This window comes from Myxocyprinus asiaticus, chromosome 46 (genome assembly GCF_019703515.2).
Source record: "Myxocyprinus asiaticus isolate MX2 ecotype Aquarium Trade chromosome 46, UBuf_Myxa_2, whole genome shotgun sequence".
Taxonomy (NCBI): Eukaryota; Metazoa; Chordata; class Actinopteri; order Cypriniformes; family Catostomidae; genus Myxocyprinus; species Myxocyprinus asiaticus.
This window is the reverse complement of record NC_059389.1, coordinates 9,498,870-9,520,433: the sequence shown is the minus strand read 5'-3', so window position 1 is coordinate 9,520,433 and position 21,564 is coordinate 9,498,870. Positions and strand designations below refer to the sequence as shown.

General features: G+C 36.3%; 1 protein-coding gene across 1 annotated transcript in view; it reads right to left on the bottom strand.

The window, feature by feature from the left end:
• The window catches only part of LOC127435892 (cytosolic carboxypeptidase 4-like), a 231,675-nt gene that overhangs the window by 124,028 nt on the left and 86,083 nt on the right, over window positions 1-21,564 (bottom strand). The window contains exons 12-18 of the mRNA XM_051689673.1: window positions 14,719-15,161; window positions 10,272-10,355; window positions 8,977-9,069; window positions 8,445-8,593; window positions 6,680-6,767; window positions 5,567-5,693; window positions 3,512-3,665 (exon numbers count right to left, since the gene is read on the bottom strand). Of these exons, the coding sequence (XP_051545633.1) occupies window positions 3,512-3,665; window positions 5,567-5,693; window positions 6,680-6,767; window positions 8,445-8,593; window positions 8,977-9,069; window positions 10,272-10,355; window positions 14,719-15,161 (1,138 nt within the window). The remainder of the gene's footprint in view (window positions 1-3,511; window positions 3,666-5,566; window positions 5,694-6,679; window positions 6,768-8,444; window positions 8,594-8,976; window positions 9,070-10,271; window positions 10,356-14,718; window positions 15,162-21,564) is intronic.

Here is a 21,564-nt window from a genome sequence, read left to right as displayed (position 1 = left end):
AAGGCAGATTTTTAACTAAAAGTTGAACCGTTCTCAGAATAAAGTTTTTTTTTTTTTTTTTTTTTTTTAAATAAATGTCAGGTTGGGGCAAGTTGTCACATGTGTTTTAAATATGATACATTTATAAAATGTATAATATTTACAATATTTTTAGCCATAACAATGGTACGCTTCATTTTAAATGTTTGCCGTTTCATGAGTTGTTTTGTTTTTGTAATTGTTTTACTCTTTGTATTTTGCAGATATGCCTATTTGCCTAAAATGCCTGTTTAAGGCAGATTCCATTGTGACAACTTACACCATATAGTGTGACAACATGCAACTGCTATTTGGCCATGCTGTCGCATAAAGTCAGTAAGCGCATTTACATGCACGTTCTTACACCGTTTATGCTTAATAAGCCTACAACGCGTGCGGCCACGTAAAGACAATAAACAGCATTCCATTATCGGCGTAGAGGCCATAAACGGCTTATGAATAACCCGATCAACACGGGTAGATTTTTGCCCATTACACCGATTTTGCATGCCATGTAAACACTTTACCCAGTGTTCTTAACGGCTCATCTAATGTCCGCACTTGTTGAGTGCATGCCTCTTCACAGTTTGATGTCAAAAGTAGAGAATAAAGCGATTATTTCAAATGTCATGTAAACGCGGATTTCGTGCATTGTCATATTTTTTAAATAAGCTGGTTTTAGAGAGTAATCAGCATATTGGTGTGTATGTAAACGGGCTCAGTGTGTGTTCAGTTAACTGTTTTTTTTTTTCTTTCTTTTTTTTTTTTTTCTGGGCAATAACGGTGGAAATGTTCAATAGCTTTTGTGTAGCCACGACTTTTACCCTGAGAAATATTCAATGGAGTAAGGAGTGTGACAACTAGCCCCGGTCTCCCTATTCATTTGTAATGATTTATAAAATCTGAAATCAATTCATTGAAAGTGTTTAGCCTGACACATACTGAGAATCTTCCTGTTGGTGCAGGTGTTTTTTATTTGTATTTTTTTAGTATAGATGTTCAGATTAATGAAATGCACTGTGATGTTTCAGTATGGTGTCAGCTGGGCTGACACACTCAGCAGGATGATGATAGATGAATAAGGTGCCCTGCCTGTGTGACAGTGTGTCTGGGGCTTGATGTTTACATAGAGCCACATGAATCTCGCTGGATGCTGTTCACCGCAGTAAGGCTGTGCTTGACTGCTGCAGCGGCTGTCACAATACAACTGTGTGCTATCTGAAAGGAAAAATTTGGTAGACTGAACATTTCTGGACGGTTCTCTTTATAGTGATTTTAAAACTGATGTGTGCAATTTTTTTGTTGTTAAAATAATTTGTCTTATTTTAATATAATGTGCAACTATAATTAAGCAATTCATAGACTGATTTCCCTGAATAGTGTAAACACTGTGATGCTATCAAGGCTTTCTGAGGATTTTAAAATCGACGCATTCAAAACCTGATGCTGCTAATACAGTATCAGTAATTGTTTGAATTAAAATTATGTGAAGCCATCTCTGTGTCAGTGATTTCATTAGCCATTTATACACTTTGATTATGTGATTTCATTTCAAAAACAAACACACTCTAGGTTCAACTGCAGCTAATGTAAACACGCTTATAACTGATAGCCTTTGATCAACTGCACAGGTTATGAATTTGTGAGCAGGTCGCTCTGTACATCAGCCATTGGGAATTGTTAGCAGGTCACTTTGCAGTATGTCTGAGAGTCTTGGGGACTGTCAGCTGTTGGGTGGATCAGGACGGGCCGTCCCTCCACCCTCCCAACCGAGCCAGATGCTCCGCGTCTGTCTACAGGGATCAAGCCGCAGATGTCTCGCCTCCATATCATCAGGAGAAGGGGGAGGTGGGAAACAGCAATACCCCGGGGAGGTGGCCCACAGCTGGGTCAGCATGTCCCAGCAAGTCCCTCTGGATGTTTCTTCAGCCTGACATATCTATCTCGGCAGTTTCACCTGCAGTCAACATTCACGCCTGTCTGCTTGACTGCGAGATGAGGGTATCAAAAACAGTTACCCACCACCAACTGCAGATTATATTTTTTTCTTCTAGAAGCTATATCCAGACATCCGTGAACATTAATAATCAAAAAACTTCAAAGCTACCATTTTTTGAGTAAAAGTTTATTGTTTAGCACTAAAATAACGTGAAGTTCTCAAGTGAACACGCGAGCCACTGTGAACGATTTTCTCTCATAGCGCTCATGATAGCGCAACTGACGTCAACATTTTCACTTAAAAAAAATTTTGGTTTGAGGCATAGATTCAAAAGGACTCAAGAGTCATTCATTCAGTAATTGGGCTACATTGGTCACACTGTATGTTTCTCACTGTAGGTTCCAATAAAATGGCTCATAAGAGTCATTTGTTTGGGATTTGAACTACGCTGGTCGCACTAAATGTTTCACGCTGCTGATTTAATGCTGGTGTTGCAATGCCACTGAATGGTAGCACAGGAAACTCCATCAGAGTGTCCCGTCCGCATCAGCAGTAGAATGCACATTCGAGAATAGCTAATGGAACTGAAAGTCATGAAAACCATTCAACTCTGGTATTTTTAGAAAAATGGATTCTCGCTTCTCGGTTCCCAACCCTAAATGAGGATGAGGACCATTTTTTGGTGAGCTATTCCTTTAACTTTTAGCAAATATACATATTTAAAATGTACAGTCTCTATCTTCCAGAAAAACAAAACAAAAAAATTGATGACTCAGGGGTGTATACAAATGTTTGTCCAATAAAATGCTCTCTAGAATGAAAATGCCACTTGATACCACTGGTGTCTGACTAGTGATAATAAATTACAAATCATGGTCATTTTGATGTGAAAGGGAATATTCAGCAGGAAATAATGTAGGACTGGGCTTTATTTTATCCTTTTGGATTTGATTGTATGGTGTAAAATGAGCTATGTTATTATTGTTTTAATGCACTGCCTTGTCTACGTCAGAAGAGGTGTAATTACATTTGAATCACGGATTATTAAAGCAAACAATTTTTTTTTTTTTTTTTTTTTTTTGTGAATATCATACACTGACATTTTGTGCACAATAAAATTAAAACATTTCATTTTGTGCTGTTTTGAAGCAACTGCCAAAAAAGAATGAGTTAGTGTCACTGTATGAGGCCCCCATGTTCTTTTAACTTCTTGTACCCTGGCATAACATGTGTCTCAGATAGTGAGTCAAGCACTGACAACTCATCTAACTGTGTCTTCCCCACATATATCCACCCACCCACAAACACACACACACACACACACACACACACACAGCTCGTCAGCTCCTCCTCTGACAGGAGGTGTCAAAGCTCAGATGCTCTGACTGCCTTGAAGAGCTGCCAAACTGTATGAGCATGTTCCCCCTACCACATGAGCAGACACACACTCTCTCTTTAATACAATCCCTAAAAAAACTTCAGATGTTCAGTACGCAGGTGTCGACTAACACAAGCATAAATCTGACTCATTGTGAGTTTTAGTGTGAGACTCACACAGTTGGTGCAGGTGTTTCCAGGCTCTGGAAGTAGGGCAGGCTGTGATCGTGACTAAAGAGCAGGAATTCCCCGCCAGCGTGTCGCAGAGGTTTTGATTCCTGAAAAAAACCTTGCGAGGGTCTACCGATTTTTCCAACATCTTCAGATGGGTCTAGAGAATAAATGCAAAAATTATGTTTGCTTTAGCATTGAGTTGTAATGATTGACATTTATCATTTTCTAAATATCTTGTAACATTTCGTATCTAATAATACTACAGTTAGTTCCGGTTCTCGATTCTGATTGGACGAGAGGCGTTTTAAGAGTATTGATAGCTCACACCATCAGCACCGGTATGCTTAACTGTTTGTATCACCCCGCTTGTGTTAGTGGAGTTCCAAACTAACATGTAAGAGCAGTGCAGATATGTGAATTTACATTCATTCCTGTGACTTTAAAGATTTGAGCCAGCAGGTGACGACAAAAGGCCGTCTTATGTATGCTATGAGCAAGTTGAGCTGACATTGACAAACGGTGTGTTATCAGTCAGTGCACAAATTTCTTTGAAGTCATCTGGTGTCATGCCGATTTTTCACTCCCTAGTATGGTAATGTTTAGGGGTAGGTGTAGGGGTGGGCTTTAGGGATCGGGACCAATAACTCCCTACTATGCTTAGGGTTAGGGGTGGGCTTTAGGCATAGGTACCAATCAGGAAGTATCATCAGGGAGTAAGAATCTGGCGGGGAGTCAGATTTCGGCACAACACCGGAATTGTCTCTTGCTCCATGATCACTGTAATTACTACTACACTATAGCTGAGAAGTAGAGTTAAACTAACAACTTCAGCAATACTGTCGATCACAGCTGAGAGTCGCTACAGACAGGGCGCCTACCTGATTTTCCGAGTAGGGAGAAGACGTAAACTTTCAACATGGTGGAAGAAAAATGTGTGTCAGTGTCAAAATAAGAGATCCTCAAGAAATATACAAGAATGAAACTGCCATCCTCCATGTTTTCTCTAAGACAACAAAATACTTGAATGTGAGTGATAATTCCGATAGCGTGTATGGCAACATCACTCCACGATCGGTCTCTCTCTCTCTCTCACACACACACACACTTCGTTGTTTCTACAATAACTTGTTAGAAACAGCCTAAGCTGTCATTACTAGTTCTAAAGTGTGGTTTTTGAATTAGTAACAGAGGCTTAGGCGAATCTTTCAAACTAGCAATGGCAGATCCTGAATCTGTGGCGTAAGAAAGTAATACCACATACAAGAGCGTATGGGGGGGGCAGTCCTTAGTTTTTCCCTACATTTATTATTTACTTGTTCGTTAAAGTGTATTGTCTATCTATCAGCACAGCTATGACTACCTCAGAATCACAGCAGTGGTGATAGCTGGACAAACAGTACTCTTGCTCGAGTGATATTGCTTTAATATCACATTTTTGGCTCAGCCTGACCTACTTTAGGGTGAATCTTACAAAACTTGCCAATTACATGTCTGGGTCATATTTTACCCCCAAAAACATCAATAAATATGTATTTTATAAAGAAATAAAGCACATTAAAACATATTGCATTGTGACATTATTTAAATTTTTAAGACATTGATCAAACAAATAATTTCATAAAATTATGTAAAAAATAAAATAAATAATAATAATCAAAACTTAAACTAGTGGCAGAGCAACAAACGCAACCATTATGTATAAGTTCTTTACAATATAAACAAGATATGATTATTTATTATGCTTAATTACAATGACATTTTTTTCACAAAGACAAAAATCTTACTAGTCCTAAAAATAATTGTAACTTTTGATCGTGGGCTGAAATATGACCCGGACATGTTTCTGACAGGTTTAATGAGATCTACCCATAAAGGCTGAAAGAATTAGAACAGTTTTATATTTCAAACTTTGGCTGTGTTTGCACAAAGATTTTTTGCATTGTGTTGCATGAATGCATTTTGATCGCAGAACAGTCCTTTTCCTTTCCAAAACATGCTTGAGATCCAATGAGATCACCCTGAAAACACTCACAGAGCACACAATGTAAAGTCAAGCACCTGGAGGGTGGTGTAGGTGTAAGGGTAGTGGTAAGCCAAGTAGCACACGTCATCGTCATGGCGAAAGGTCACCGTGAAAGTCAGGGTGAACAAAGAACTCTGACCTCTTCTAGGACAGAAATGATTTCTGTAAAGGAGTTAAAAACAGCTTTGTTGCAATAGTTTTTGCCTAATAAAAAGTAAAGAAACTTGAAGTAAAGTGAGGCGAGGTGAAGTAAAAATAAAGTGAGGAGAAATAAGATAAAGAGAATAGCTTTAATTTACATTCAGTGTTCCATAATGATGACACTTACAGGAATAGTTCACCCAAAAATGAAAATTCTCTCATTATTCACTTACCCTGATGCCATCCCAGATGTGTATGACTGTCTTTCTTCTGCAGAACATGAATAAAGATTTTTTAGAAGAAGATAGAGCTCTGTCAGGTCCTTATAATGGAAGTACACAGGTGCCAACACTTTGACAGTCCAAAAGTCACATTTAGGCAGCATAAAAGTAATCCATGTCTTCTGAAGTGAATCGATAGGTTTATGTAAGAAACAAGTTGATAATTAAATCGGCGCTTCCATCCAGGGCTCTGACGCTTTTTTAAATGGCTGAACTCATGTGTGACGTTCGTTCTTCTGTTGTAAATAAGCTCTGTTTCCTAATTCTCGCGTGAAATCGCCGACACGCTTACGTCACGCTTCGCGTCAGCTGCTGGCAGGAAGCGCTTTTTAAAAGTTTTTTTAATAACTTTTTAATTATTGATTTCTTTTTTTACAAAAACGTATCGATTTGCTTCAGAAGACATTCACTGATTCATGTGGATTACTTTATTGCTGCCTAAATATGACTTTTGGACCATCATATTGCTGGCACCCATGTACTTCCATTATAAGAACCTGACAGAGCTCTATCTTCTTCTAAAAATCTTCATTTGTGTTCTGCAGAAGAAAGACAGTCAAACGCATCTGGGATAGCATTGAGAGAATTTTCATTTCTGGGTGAACTATTTCTTTAAAGTTATATTTTAAGAGTACTTTAAAACATAATTTTGTTCCTATGACCACTGTGCAGTACACAAACACTAAATGAACTGTGTCTTCAGTCTTCAGCAAAAGTCAATCTAACCTGTAATAGCAGATCTCAGAGCCTGTTCGCACCCATTGTGGTCTGCCCTCCAGAGCTTCCTTCACAGAATACAGCACAGGCTGCATGCCTGAAACAGAGCATGGGTTACTTTAAGAAGTTTCCCACAACCAGTGAGTTAAACAGACTGTAACTGCTAAGCATGCAGATGTTAGTTTTGATAATAATCACCAGCAAATTAAGCGACAACGGTTGTATATGTTGTAACTGTGGTAATGCCCATTTGTTTTACCCGCTTTAAGCATTCAGCCTCACTAAATTTTGTTGAATTCAAGATATATTTCCTAAAAAAAATCTTAATACCTTATACATTTTTGCTTCTTAAGTAAATAATCTAGTTATGTATATTTAGATGTTTTAATTTGAAAACAACATATACTGATTAAGAACATTGTGTTTTGCTGTATGCAAGTACACTGTCTACTTGAATGTGAAAGACTGGAATTGTCTGACAACTGTTTTCCCAAGCTTGTTAAATCACCAATAAAATCATATATGGTCAAATCAGACCAAAAAAATAAACAAAAGTGTTTTTCTGGTTGGTCCAATGAGCATACATGTTTCACAGTAAAGGCTGTTTACAGTAATGCCTATTCCAATAAGCTGAAAAAACAATATTTTCATTGACTTTATTTCTCACAGCTGTCAACCTGAGAGTTGGCTCTCAAATTTTCAGTGAGTGGCCTGCCTCCTCCTATACCTAATACTCTGGTTTTGCTCAAAATGCCTAAGAATATCTTGTAGTCTTTTAAACTTCCCATTAAGTTGATGCTCTTAAGTTAGAGACAGTGACATGTCATAAAACGCATTCCCTCAAAATGGATGTTTGTTGGGAATAAGATTTACCTGAACTTAAATAAGGTCATCAGCAAAGGACATCTTATTTAATACAGAGACATAAAAGCCTGACTTTGGGCCAGCGCAAGTCTCTTATAATACCCAGCTGCACAGCAAAATTAGGAAAAGACAGTCAAGGGCCACTGAAAACATTTTATCAGGGAAGGAACTCGGAAATGCCAGAATGTAATGCCTGTATTTTCTGGGGATATATGGCTGGTGCTCTGGCCCACCGCTGTGTCTGAGAGCAACATGGAACAAAGATATGATTTAGCAGCTTCCAATGAGGCGTCTTCTTAAGCTTCTTGTACTTTGTGTGTGAGGTAGCGGTTTTGGGGGGAGAAATTTCTCAGAGCAATAACAGTTCTCAAAATCACTGAACATTCATAGAACATACATGCATAGTAGGCAGCATTAGAAACCTTTCGCTCTAATGCAGAACACAAAAGGAGATGTTGCAATGAACACAGCCCTCCATCTTTTCAATACTATGGCAGTAAAGCTTAAAAAAGGATCCAAAGTATCATAATAGTAGTCCATGCCATTCTTGCGTTATATTATGAAGGTTCTAAAAGAATTAGAAATTAGTTTTGTGAGGAACAACATTAAATTGAATCCGTTTTCACCTAAAACATTAAAGTTGCGTGTTCATGAGAGCTCGTTAACAGTGGCATGCATGTTTATGCAAGTAGTTGCGTTGTATTTAGTGCTAAATAACGCAACTTCTTGCGTGAACTTGCACGCCATTATTACCATTATATTGAAAAAGACGGATGGCTAACTCCATTAAAATATCTCCTTTTTTATTACATAAAACAAAGAAAGTAATATGGATTTAGAATGACATTAATATGAATACATTTTGACAGAATTTTCATTTTTTGGGTTAACTAGTCCTATAATGTCTTACCGTAGTTGTACTGGCTGTTTCCTTTTTCACAGTTGATGACATTAAAACGATAAGGCACACCGGCCACCATACCACTCACTTCAAAATAGAACCATTGATAGTGTGCAGAGGAGTTGACATCAGCACTGAGAATCAGATCATATTCATGACTAAGAGAGAGACAGACAGAGAAAGAGAAAATCAGGAGCTAGAGAGAGACTCTGAAATGTGTTACATAAATGGCAGAGAGAATTGTCTCACTCCATCCCCATCTGTTGATGCACCGCCACATTTCATTTGGAAAATATAAAGTTGGCTCTTTTATTTAAGCACATCGGAACTGCTCGGCAGACTGCGACTTTGATTTGATCTTGCATGCATTGATGAAGCAAGCTTGCTGAAAGAGTGGAAACATAAGAAAGAGAGAGAGTGTGTGTGTGATTGCGAATGCACTACAAATGAGGCCCAAGGGCACTTGCTGAGCTGTCTGCGGTACATGTTTGCGTGTGTGTGTGCTTGTGTACGTGTGCTGTGTTGTAATGCAGAGCTTCACCTGCGGACTTGAATGACTTTTTGCAGGTTTCCGCTCTCAAATTTGGAGAAGAATCGAAGGTAGCTGGGATATGTCTCATAGGAACTCTGGGGACTAAATAAGGGGGGGAGAGGTAGGAAGGAAGGAAGGATGGAAAGAAGGAAGGAAAAAATAAAAATAAGGAAGGAAGGAAGAATGGAGAAAAAAAACAAGAAAAAGAAGGATGGAAAGAAATAAAAGAAAAATAAGGCAGGAAGGAAGGCAGGAAGAAAAGAAAGAAGGAAGGAAGGAAAAGGGGGAGGGGAGGTAAGAAGGAAAAGAGAGTAGAAAGGAAGGAAGGAAGGAAGCAAGGAAGGAGGGAAAAGGGGGAAGGGAGGAAGAAAAGGAAAGAGAGAAAGAAAGAAAGAAAAATGGGTAAGGAAGGAAATAAGAGAAGAGAAGAGAAGAGAAGAGAAGAGAAGAGAAGAGAAGAGAAGAGAATTAAGGAAGGAAGGAAGGAAAGAAAGAAACGAAGGAAGGGCAAATTAACAATTAATGAGAGAAATAAAAATAGGAAAAAAAAAAGATAAAAAAGATACAGAGACACATTTTTCAACAACTGTGTTGATTGAGCATGTTATATTCCACCATATCATGCCATACTGCCAAATTAATTTAACAAACAAATGATGTTAACATAACAGTTGGGCCAAGACAATAATTAACGATACTAACGATGATTCTTGCCAATCATTCAGTCTAAACCATTTGCCGCTGTCAATAAATTCCAATCACACTGCAAACGATAAATAAGATCACTGCATACCCATGTCTGCATGATGGAGTTACGTGTCTTGGACACTAGAACATTGCTTTGTTTCCGTAATCTATTGCAACCGGCAATACGTGACAGTAAACAGCAGCTAGGGACGACATAGTTGTCCATCAACATCTGCAGTGGCAGTGAGACATTGTCCATTCAGGGGTTTATCTCTCAGAATACCCCTGACAGCGACGGTCATGTCAAATCAAGCTTGACTGGATGTGCAATGGAACTAAGATAAAAAAACAATCCCTGTATAACTCGCAAATAAGATTGATCCTAGAAAGCTATTTTGACCATAATAGCCATTTCAGGTATGTATTCGTATTGCTGCAATTAAAGTGCTTTTTTAAAAACACTGTACTGAAGATCTTTTGCATTGTGGTTGTCACCGCAGAGTCAATTTGGCATGTCTGTGAAACATCCATTAAGATGCATCAATTGCACTTAATGGATTTAAGATTTTAAGCATAGCATCAAGAGGATTCATTACTGGTGTATCTAATGAAGTTACCTAGGATCCTCCATGTCAAAAACAACCTTGTTGATGATCTTCTCTGGGCAGAGAAGACGCTGGATGTCTTCGAAAACTTTATTTCTAGGGGGAAAAAAGGAAAGAAAATCATCAGTGAACCAAAGCTTTGGTTTTCAAGAGTGGATTACAGATTATTGTGAAGAAGATCTATAATAAAATATCTCAAAAGATCGCACCTTTGGGTCTATAATCTCTATTTGTATCAACATGGCTTTTGGCATTTGATTATTCATGTTCACATTTTATGTTCCACAAACAAACAAATGGATGGACCCTTTTCACAGACAAGTTTCATGTCACGTTTCCACCCTATTTTGCATCTTAAATCTAGCAAATGTTTAGGATATTTTCAATTTAATAATTTAGTGTAAATTGATGACATTTTTGTATTATTTTACCCTGGCATTAATTATAGTCAACTCTTCTGCCTGTAGGGGGAGCTCTCATTGTAAACTCCCCTTGGCTGTTGACTCAACAAGCTAAATGCCCCATTCTCTCTTTTCCAAAGCTGTTTAGAGCATATAATTTACAAATGTGACAGTTGTGTCATTAGACATTACTTTAACAACTAATAAGCAAATCCATTCAGATATTGCTGCAAACTTCGCATATCAAATGTTCTGGGGGGAAAAAATTTGCCGTTTGTCTGCAAAAGGCATAGCGGTCATTCTCAATTCTGTTTGGATGATGATATTTCCTAATCAAACCAATAATGTCTCATCTTTTTGCACCCTGTGATGCCAATTGGCTATTTTTCTCTGCTGTTTGGTAATGTTATTTGCTTTCAAACAAAGATAGAAAAATAAGGCCTTGGCCTGATGCGAATAGGCAGAAACCAATCTGTCAAGTCCTGAGAGCAAATTTCAGTTGATAATGGGGTTGAATAAATGTGCAAAAAACAGCTAGTTTACAATGTGGCATGGCCAGTTACTGTATAAACCTGAACACTCTCATCAAAATGTTTACCTTGCAGAAAGAACTAAGACAATAAAAAAAGCCACTCTCTCTCTCCTTAATTAAGGTTAAATTTGGTGTGGAGAAAGCTATGATTGGAAACAAACTTGGTGATGAAACCTGTTGAAATGGCCATTTTCGTAATGTGGAAACTGAGAGAATGAGTTGTCACACTAAATGTCGAAAATGTTTCAAATATGAACCATTTAAAATGAATATTTTACAAGATGGCATGCCAAAATTGATGATGGTAAATTTAACCGCAATGTTCTAGACTTATGAAATGTTAAGAGTGAAGTAGGAAGCCACCTGATGGAATTAAAAATATCGAAAAGTCACAGTTTGTCTGACACTTTCTTCCTCAGACTCCAGAAATGACTATTCTTTTCTGACAGTAAAAATGACACTAATAGAACCCATATAAACTAATCTTACCCTTGAGGAAACTCAATAAAAAGCAAAATGACTGAAATAAATGTCAATTTCCTATAATCTCTTCCTTACATATGGAAGAAAGTTTTCAGCAAAAGCATGTTTTTAACTGAAGGGGGCTACTATAATTAGATTTATAGTTTTAAGGGGTTTCTCACTAGAAAAGTGTCTTTGGTTGCCTGTAGAGCAAAGCAGGGAGTGAGAACATAAAGTCTACTCAAGGCGAGAGAGTTTAACTAAAAGAAAAATATGAGTTATGAGAAAAAATATATTTTTAAAACACTTCCTTTCTTCTTACAGTGAGTTTGTATACTCTGAATTAAGGTTATGAATTATAAAGGCTCATGTTCTCATGTTTGCAATTATTCATTAATTAATGCATAATTACATTATGTTAATGCATAATTATGAATAATAGACAAGTAAATTGTATCAAAGTCTGATATTTGTATTGTTTTGTTTGCAATCTCAACATGCAAACATAGCACAAGCAGCCATTTACAAAAAGGTTTGAAAATTTGATTCAGTAGGTTATGGGGTTTGTACAGAAATGCAAGACTAAACCAATGTGTAAAAATAATAGAGTCTTGGGGTGGTTTTTGTAATTGTCTCTATGGAATCAACAGAGGTTGGTAGTAACACGCTACATTTACTCTGTTACATTTACTTGAGTAACTTTTTGAAAAAAAAAATTACTTTTAGAGTAGGTTTAAAAATGGGTACTTTTTAACTCAAATATTTTCAAATATTCTTTTAAAAATCTTAATTTGTGTTCTGCAGAAGAAAGGAAGTCATGCACATCTGGGATGGCATGAGGGTGAGTAAATGATGACAGAATTTTCTCTCTTTAAAGTGATAGCTCAGCCATATTTTAATATTCTGTCATAATTTCCCTACCCTCATGTTGTTCCAAACCAGTGTGATGCTTTGTATTATGTGGAACACAAAGAATGTTAGGAACTGACAGTCTCAGTCACCATTCACTTTCAAAATATGAAAAAAAAACATTCACTGAAAGTAAATAGTGACTCTGTCTAATATCTCCTTTTTGTGTTACATGGAAGAAAGAAAGTCATACGGGTTTGGAACAACATGATGGTGAATGATGACAGAATTTCCATTAATAATAATAATAATTCTGTAATACATGTTAAATGTGTATTATGTAATGGAATATAGGGGAGTAAATGTCTATTATGTCATTTGTGAAAGTAACGAGTTACTCACTACTTGAGTACTCTTTTAATTGGATACTTTCTTACTCTTACTCAAGTAATTATTTATGTTAGTACTTTTACTTCTACTTGAGTAATTATGTTTTTTAAGTAATTGTACTTTTACTTGAGTACAGTTTTTGGCTACTATACCCACCTCTGGGAATCAAACAGCTTTCTTTTGCGTTTCATGCTAGTACAAAACAAAATGTTAGATCAGCATGAGATGCTTGTCGCAGTATATAATGGCACAGTTTCCATGAGAAACAAAACTAGAGTAATTGTGCTATGCTGTGCTCCTAGACACCTCTTTCAAAGCAAGATTTGTCATTTTAAAAATATTAAACAAAAAAGTGATCATAGGTGAACAGGGAGTTCCTTGATGGTTTTACAACTGTGATGTTCAATGTATCACTAAAATATATGCATTTTAAACAATCCATCAAACATATTTATGATGATGAAGTGAAAATAGGAGATTTGATTAGAGACATGGCCTAGTTGTTAATGTATATGTGACAACAAATTCAGCCATGGCACAATGTTTGCAAGTTTGAATCTGGCTTATGAGATTTCCTGATTCTGACCCCTTCTGAAATGAACATCTTGTTAGCTGGTTTCCAAGCCTGATCATGCTGGTCTGTTTGCTGGTTTTAGAGAGGTTTTGAGCATTTGACCAGCTAGACCATCTGAAGACCAGCTTGGCTAGGCAAGAGACCAGTTAAACCAGTGGTTCCCAACCCTGTTCCTGGAGGCCCTCCCAACACTGCACATTTTGTATATCTCCCTTTTCTGACACACTCAATTCAGGTCTTGGAGTCCCCACTAACGAATTGAATCAAGTGTGTTTGATTAGGGAGATATCCAAAATGTGCAGTGTTGGGGGGTCTCCAGGAACAAGGCTGGGAACCACTGTGCTAGACCATCTGAAGACCAGCTTGCCCAGGCTAAGAGACCAGCTAGACCACCTTAACCCTTGTGCGACCTTCAGGAAATTTTTGTCTTTTTCATTTTTGTTTTTTCAATCATTTTGGTTGTGTTAATGTCAATGGCATAAATTTTGCCAAAGGTGTGTATTTTTGGGGGAATTTATAATATAATAATACATCTATAATACACTGTGTACACAAAATAGTTACACTCAGGAACTTAAGGAAAAAATGTCCCATTGAAACCCATTAAAACTGCAATATTTGATCCCAGTGCCATTAAAGCATAAAATCATGAATTTTATGATATTATGCTTTCATTCCGGAGCCCTGGCTTCACAATTTAAATCTGTAATATTTTCCACCAGATGGCGCCATTTTACTCATGTTTAGTCTATGGAGCAAATACATGCTTTTTTCCTATTTTCTGTTTGCTGTCTTGGCACTGCAGGCCAGTTGAATGCATGTGTTGGTATGGATGTCAGAGTGTGTTTGTATGTGTGTACTGAGATATTTGTGTGAGTGTGTGTGTGTGTGTGTGTATGTAAAAAACAACAGTGGCTTTATGTAAACAAAGGGGTTTTAAAGGGTTAAAATCCTGAAAATGAATGAATATTTGGTAGTTATGATCAAGACTGATGTTGATTAAAAAATATAAGTCAGTGTAAGTGGAAAATAATATTAATAAATAATATTTTTATGGCAGTTTTTTGTCCTCTTAGGCCCTCTGAGTAACCTTTTAGTAACGGGTTAAACCAGCTTAGACCTGAAAACCAGTTTAGATGTTTTGTTAACCAGGTATCCCCGCTCTTTTCTCCATTATTTCCTGTCATCTCTTGACAGTCCCAGTGAATAAAATTCCTGAAAAGCCAAAAAAGGAGAGATTTGATTGCTCACCTTTGAACATGGGGTGGTCTTTTAGCCATTGGCTCTTGCCCTTGTGGAGGCAGGTGACCCCAGAAGTCAGGAAAAGCTAGGATGGAGTATCCCGCAATAGACTTGGTATTGGCAGCAGTGGCATTGTACAGATGTGGATCATGGTTGGGAATAAAGGTCCCATAATTCTCCAGAAGCCTGCCCACCATGCTGCAATGGCCATCTAAGCCTTTCCTGGAGCATTTGAGGTAATGTTTTTGGAAATCCCTGGTCTGGAGGCAGTTGTCTTCCTCTGAACCAGGGTTCAACTCAAGGGAGATAGGCGAATCTGGGCTGGAGGGTGACAAGGAGTCTCCTTTGCTTGCTTTTGATCTCTTACCTCTTGGTATCTTCTTGCTAAAGTTCCCCTCCAGAGAACTGTCTTCATCTGAGCTTTCATCAACCTCAGAGCTGGAATCCAAATCCTGGAAGACATGTTTGTTCAACTATTAGGGAGAAACAGCAAAGCTAATGTCGAGTTTAACCAGTTTGAGGGAAAAAGAACGTCCACAGATGTCAGCTCATTATACTTGTGGCCACATCAGCAACTCTCAAATCAAAAGTGTGAGAGAAAACTGCAAATGGAGACAAAGAGAGGTTGCAGCAAATATCCCTCAAAAGATATCCCGTTTTTCCCCTGGCACTGCCAAGTGCTGCATGCAATTCCTCAGAATAACAACCAAAAATAAACTCTGATAAAAAATAAAAGCATCTTTCCGAGACTACTGAGAGTGTAAGGGCAAAAAAAGGATAAAGAAGTGTTTTCAGGATGCAACTCAGAGCGGGCATATCTCTTCTTCTTTTCAACTGACATAAAAAGGGTGATACTGACGGCAAATAGGGTCATCCAATTACAGTCTTTGACAGGCATAAAATGCACTGCATCAAAATAGCCCAGGGGCCATGGCTGGTTTTAGAGCAAATAACAATTTAAGCTCATGCCTCCTACTTTTTCATAAATTTTGTTGAAAAATGCCTATGGCTCAATTCCCAGACTCAACTCAAAGGGTAAATGAGTAAATGCCCATATGACCAAAAAACTGTCCATACTGTACTGTATACTACATGGCCAAAAGTACAGTATATGGACATCAGAACAGCAACATTCCATACAGCATGTGCTTGTTGCACATTTAATGTCGAAAATCGAAAAGATTATTATGGAGTTGATCATCCCTTTGCTGCGATAGCAGCTGCCACTCTTCTGGGAAGCATTTTCATTAGATGTTGCAACATGGCTGTGGGGATTTGCTGCCATTTAAACACAATCATTGGTGAGGTCAGGCACTGATGTTGGCTGATGGGGCAAATTGGAATTCCAATTAATCCCAAAGGTGTGCAGTGGGGTTCGGGTCTGGGCTTTGCGCTAGCCAATCAAGTTCTTCCACAACAGACCCTGTACACCATTTCACTGGTGGCATCCTATAAAAGTGCCACACCGAATGTCAATGACATCTTTGGTACATCCCATGAGCGTGTTTACATGTACATTATTACACTGATTATGCTTAATAAGCCAGGTCATAGTAAGGTCATAAACGACGTACAAATAAACCAGTGGACATGGGTAGATTTTTGCCCTTACGCCGATTTTACGTGGCATGTAAACACCTTTACTGGTGTTCTCACTGGCAAATCCAATGTGTGCATGTGCTGAACACATGTCTCTTCATGGTTTGTTGTCAAAAGCATTGAATAATGCAATTATTTCAAACCTCATGTAAACACAGTTTTCTTACTTTGTCAGATTTTTAAAAATAAGATTATTTTTGGGATTAATCATCATATTGGTGTGCATGTAAACATGCTCAATGTTAATCTCGTCAATGAAATTTATGACAAAATATTAGAGATTTTTTTTTTATTATTATAATTTTGTCAATGCTAAGACAGACAGGACAAAAATGTATCTAATGAATGATAAATTAACAATACAACAACTTCTAAAAAGTTATTAATACTTCAGAATACTCATTACAGTGTATGCTTATATTTCAAGAGCTCCGGTTTTCACAACAAAGACAGTTGTATTTTGTTAATCATTTATGTGTTTGATTTAAATGGTAATACTTTACAATAAGGATCTATATATAACATTAGTTAATGCATTAGTTATCAAGAGCTAACAATGAACAGTATATTTTTACAGTGTTTATTAATCTTTATTAATATTAATTTATAAAAATACTGTTGTTCATTGTTAGTTCATGTTGCATTAAATATTATATACATTTTAATAAAAAAAATAAAATAAATAAGTAATAAACATTACTCAATTTTGAAATAAACATTAACCAAGAATAATAAGTACTGGAAAAAAATATTGTTTATTGTTAGTTCATGTTAATTAATGTAGTTAATTAATGATAACAAATGCAACCTTATTGTAAAGTGTTACCATTTAAATTAGCAAATGTTTCTACATTTTTCTAAATGTTTTAATATTTGGTTAAAGTTTGATATGATTTCACATTATTTTATTATTATATATATATATATATATATATATATATATATATATATATATATATATATATATATATATTTCATTGTGCACATTATTGTCAATTAAAATGTTATTTTCATCGACTAAAATTATATGCCATTTTTAATTATTTTTATAATTGTATGTAATTTTAATTGACTAAAATATATGACATGAAAATATTTTGACTAAATTTAAAGGACTTTGTCATTGTTACTGTGAATAAAACAATAAATTATGTTAAAAAAAATAACACTGCTGTCAGTAATGGATGTAGATTAAATGGCAATACCGGTTGTTTAGAACATGGTGTATACTTTTGGCCACGTAGTGTTCATGACTTGCTGTGACTGGGGAAAATTTATGCAAACACTGTACTGATAAAAGCCACTATCATCTGCGTTCACCTCCCCCTACCACATCTTCGATTCTAAACAACGTCCAGTGTTCCATCAGTTGCTCTGAACTCCAGTTCAGAGAATATAAGATGTACACCATCAAAGTGAATTCGTTAGATACAAAACCTCAGTACTTCTCCCTTTGCTATTTGATTGCATTTAAATTATATATATATATATATATATATATATATATATATATATATATATATATATATATATATATATATATATATATTTTCCCCTCTCTATACATCTAAAAATATGTGTAAGCACAAAAAGCCACAAACACCATGAATACCAATAGACGGGGATACATTAATATAAATGAATGCTGCAACATTTGCTGTATGAAATTGTCTCGGGTTTGAGGCAATATATTGCATTTCAGGAGGGGCCTCGCTTTGTCATATCCATTTTCAAAACCACAAATAACAACACTAAGAAGTAGCACTGAGACCTTTTTTCATTTTTTTTTTTTCAGAGACTTGTTTTAATCATGAACTTGATACGGAGCAATACAGCAGCCCTTTTGATGAGCTCTGGGAGTGGGACTCTGGGAATATGTGCTCGGTTGTTCTACAAATGGGTGAAAGAAAAAGGCAGTGATTTAATTCACACAGGGAACGAATGAATCTGTTTGAGGTTAATTCAATTATGAGATCCGCCATCCATTAAAAGCTATTCGTGCCTGTCGATTTTTTTTTTTTTTTTTTTTTTTTATCGGCAGATTAATTACGTCAGATAATTTAGTGTAATTGTGCAACATTGGGAAAGTTTTTCATAGCTGTAAAACACAAATCATAATGTTTATTGGCAGAGTAAGTTTGAAAATAAGACAAGAGTTGCATGCATAATGTGATTTATACAAGTAGGACATGTTCGTGGTTAACATACTTTAATGGTCGTGGAAAAACATTTCCATCAAACAAACATGGGTCAAACCATATCCCAAACCCTAGCCCATGCACCTAACCCCTAAAATCAGAAGGAAATTATAGGCCCATAACCAGCCCAAAGTCTAATCTCCTAATCAGGCATGACACGACAAAGGATATCAGGATATTGGTAAAAGATTCTCCTTTTGTGTTCGACATAAAAAGGTCATTCAGATTTAGAAGCAAGGCAGTACAAAACAAAAAATCATATATGTCGAGTCTTCGGCTTAGTCAGCAGAGAAACTAGGATATAGCTGTCATGCTATGAAATGCTCATCTAATTTTCAACTTCAGGCTGTCCTGTACAGTGTCACAAAGAAGTGGAGATCAAAGGAAACATGTTATCCTGAGGCAAGTCCTCGGGGAAGAGACCCTTCTGTTACCCTCCCTATGAGAGTGTAAGCTCCGCATCAACCTCTCTCTCCTGGGCTTATGTTTCAATTTTCAAACCTTTATCTACAGTAGCCCCAATACATCGTCGACTGCTGTGCAATTTTACCTCTGCACTATTCTGTAGCAAACAGGCATGCTAAAGCAGATATATGGTAGTGTGTCACGATTAATTAAACAGGTTCAATCACAGCATAGGTGTAAAATAAGGGCTGTAAGAACAATCTGAAAGAGGGAGACATAATAAACCTTATCAGCTTGGCTCATAAATATTAATTTTGTAACTTAAGGTTATGTTAGGGCCATATGTTAAATTCGCCATAAAATACTGTAACAATTCAAAAATAAAGTTTCAGGCATTACAGGATGTCATGTTGGTGCCTACATTTTTACAGTTAACTACCATATATATCATGATATAATCATGATATAAATTATATGATTTTAACCCGAGGAAAAAAAAAAATGGTCAGAATATTAATAACTACATTCTTGACAAACACAAAATAGGTATTGTTTAAAAGCTTAGAAGCTCTGCTTCACAATGCATGTAAGCATTATGACCAAAACTGAACAAAGTCTTTGAAATTTGCTGACAAATCAGAAGTGTTCCATTTTGATAATTTATGACACATTTTGCACTGTACATATTATTGTAATCAGTAAAAACATCAAACTCATCAAAGAGCCATGTGCCATGTTGTTGGAAAGAGTACAATAGATCAGCCTATTTTTTATTACTCAGACAAAAATATAGCGAGTAATAGCTAAGTATATTCATGTGAACAGGTGTTGCTCATATGCCGTGTTTTTGCTTATGACTTCACAAAAATAAACAGAACATAAAATATCACATAACATTACTTAGAGTTAGCTTTCCTAGATCAGATGACGTCATCGGAAATTATGTTGCATCATGGAATTCTAAACCAATCGGATTGGGTTCAGATTGCAAAAAGTCATCCATATTTGGGCAGAGAGACATGTGATTGGTGCTTGTTACATATGGCCACCAGGAGCTGGCACCAAGTACATGACTCAATGACGGGCCCTATTTTAAGCACAGTGCAATGCCTTAACTCATAAATGCAAAGTCAAAGGGCATGGCCATGAAATATTGGTATTTTCGTACAAGTGTGCGCTAAGTGTAGGCACAAGTGGGTTTGGCGAAATCGTGCACGCAAGGTCCTAATCGGGTCAATGTAGGTACTTCTCCAGCACCATCTCCGTCCTATTATACAGTCCATTCCCTGTCATGCACCAGCAATATAAACAAAGACGGCACATTCATGAGAAGTTGGTAGTGTAAATGGACTGTATGCAATGAATTGGAAGAATGAAAAATATGGATTTACATTATTTTGTGCATCCTTGTTCCATGCATGGTTGGCAAAATGTGGTTCAGGATATGGATGTAGGCTCTGTTAAATTACAGAGAATGTAAGTATTAGAGAATGAAAGTATTTTCATCTACTGACACACAAATCATGACTAGTATTTCAAGTGATTTTATCGGCACGTACTTCACTTCTACCGGTCAACATTGATTTTGAACATTTTTATTAATTTATTGAAACATGAAAAAATTTAACCAAAAATATTTCTAAATTCAAATTACACTTCAAGTGAAACAAAAATGTAATCAAAATAAGGAAGTGGTAAAAAAAAAAAATCATACCAAATCCAAACATTTTACTCTCTCCTTCTTCCACCAGCCCCTTTTGCAGTGAATTAAACATATCAGTAAAAATGATAATAATAATGACTGAAAAAATAAACCATGACCTCTAGAAAATGTAACACAAATCTCATAATTTTTTGATTCAACAAACGGCTTCAACAGCGATCGTCAAGGACATTATTTGATTAAATTATATTCTGTCCTTTCAGAATTTGGACATTAACTTTATTACCACATGCTGGTGAAATCTCCAAACTGCAAATGCAGGAACTGAATTTGGACTTTTGGCTGAGTTAAGAGGTGGCTAGAATTAGCGCTCTCACGAAAATTGGATAAGCCTTTAATTTTTGCCACTGAAACAGGAAATCTTTAAAAAAAGAGCATAAAGGGTTAAAATACTAACCTATTGGAATTACAAAAATCGGCTTTTCACTTTTCAATGTACTATTAATAGCCACAGTGGTAAAAGGTGTAAAAACAAAAGGTCACATGATGACTTCAATTTTATCAGAGCAGCACTTCCAGAAGTACATTAAAAATATGAAATAACATAAATATTTAAATAAAATGTAATCAAATGTGATGGGTCAAGCATGGACTTCTGGGAATGACCAATGTTTTTCAACATATTTTTTTTTTTTACAATAGTTTACCATAAATGTACATTGTCTTGTCTTGTTAAACATAATAACAATTTTCACCATGAACTATAAGGTAAATCAAACTTTTTACCTCTATTGTTTTTTTATTTTTACAATATTTTACTGTAAAATTACATGTAATGTCTTGGTAAATAAAATATATTTTTACCGTACATGGTAAGGTACCAATTAACAGTTTTAAAATGCAGCATTTTTACATTCTTATTCCATTAAATTATGATTTTGTTTTTTACAGCGTAGGACTGATTATTATCAAATAGCCTGTCAGTATATC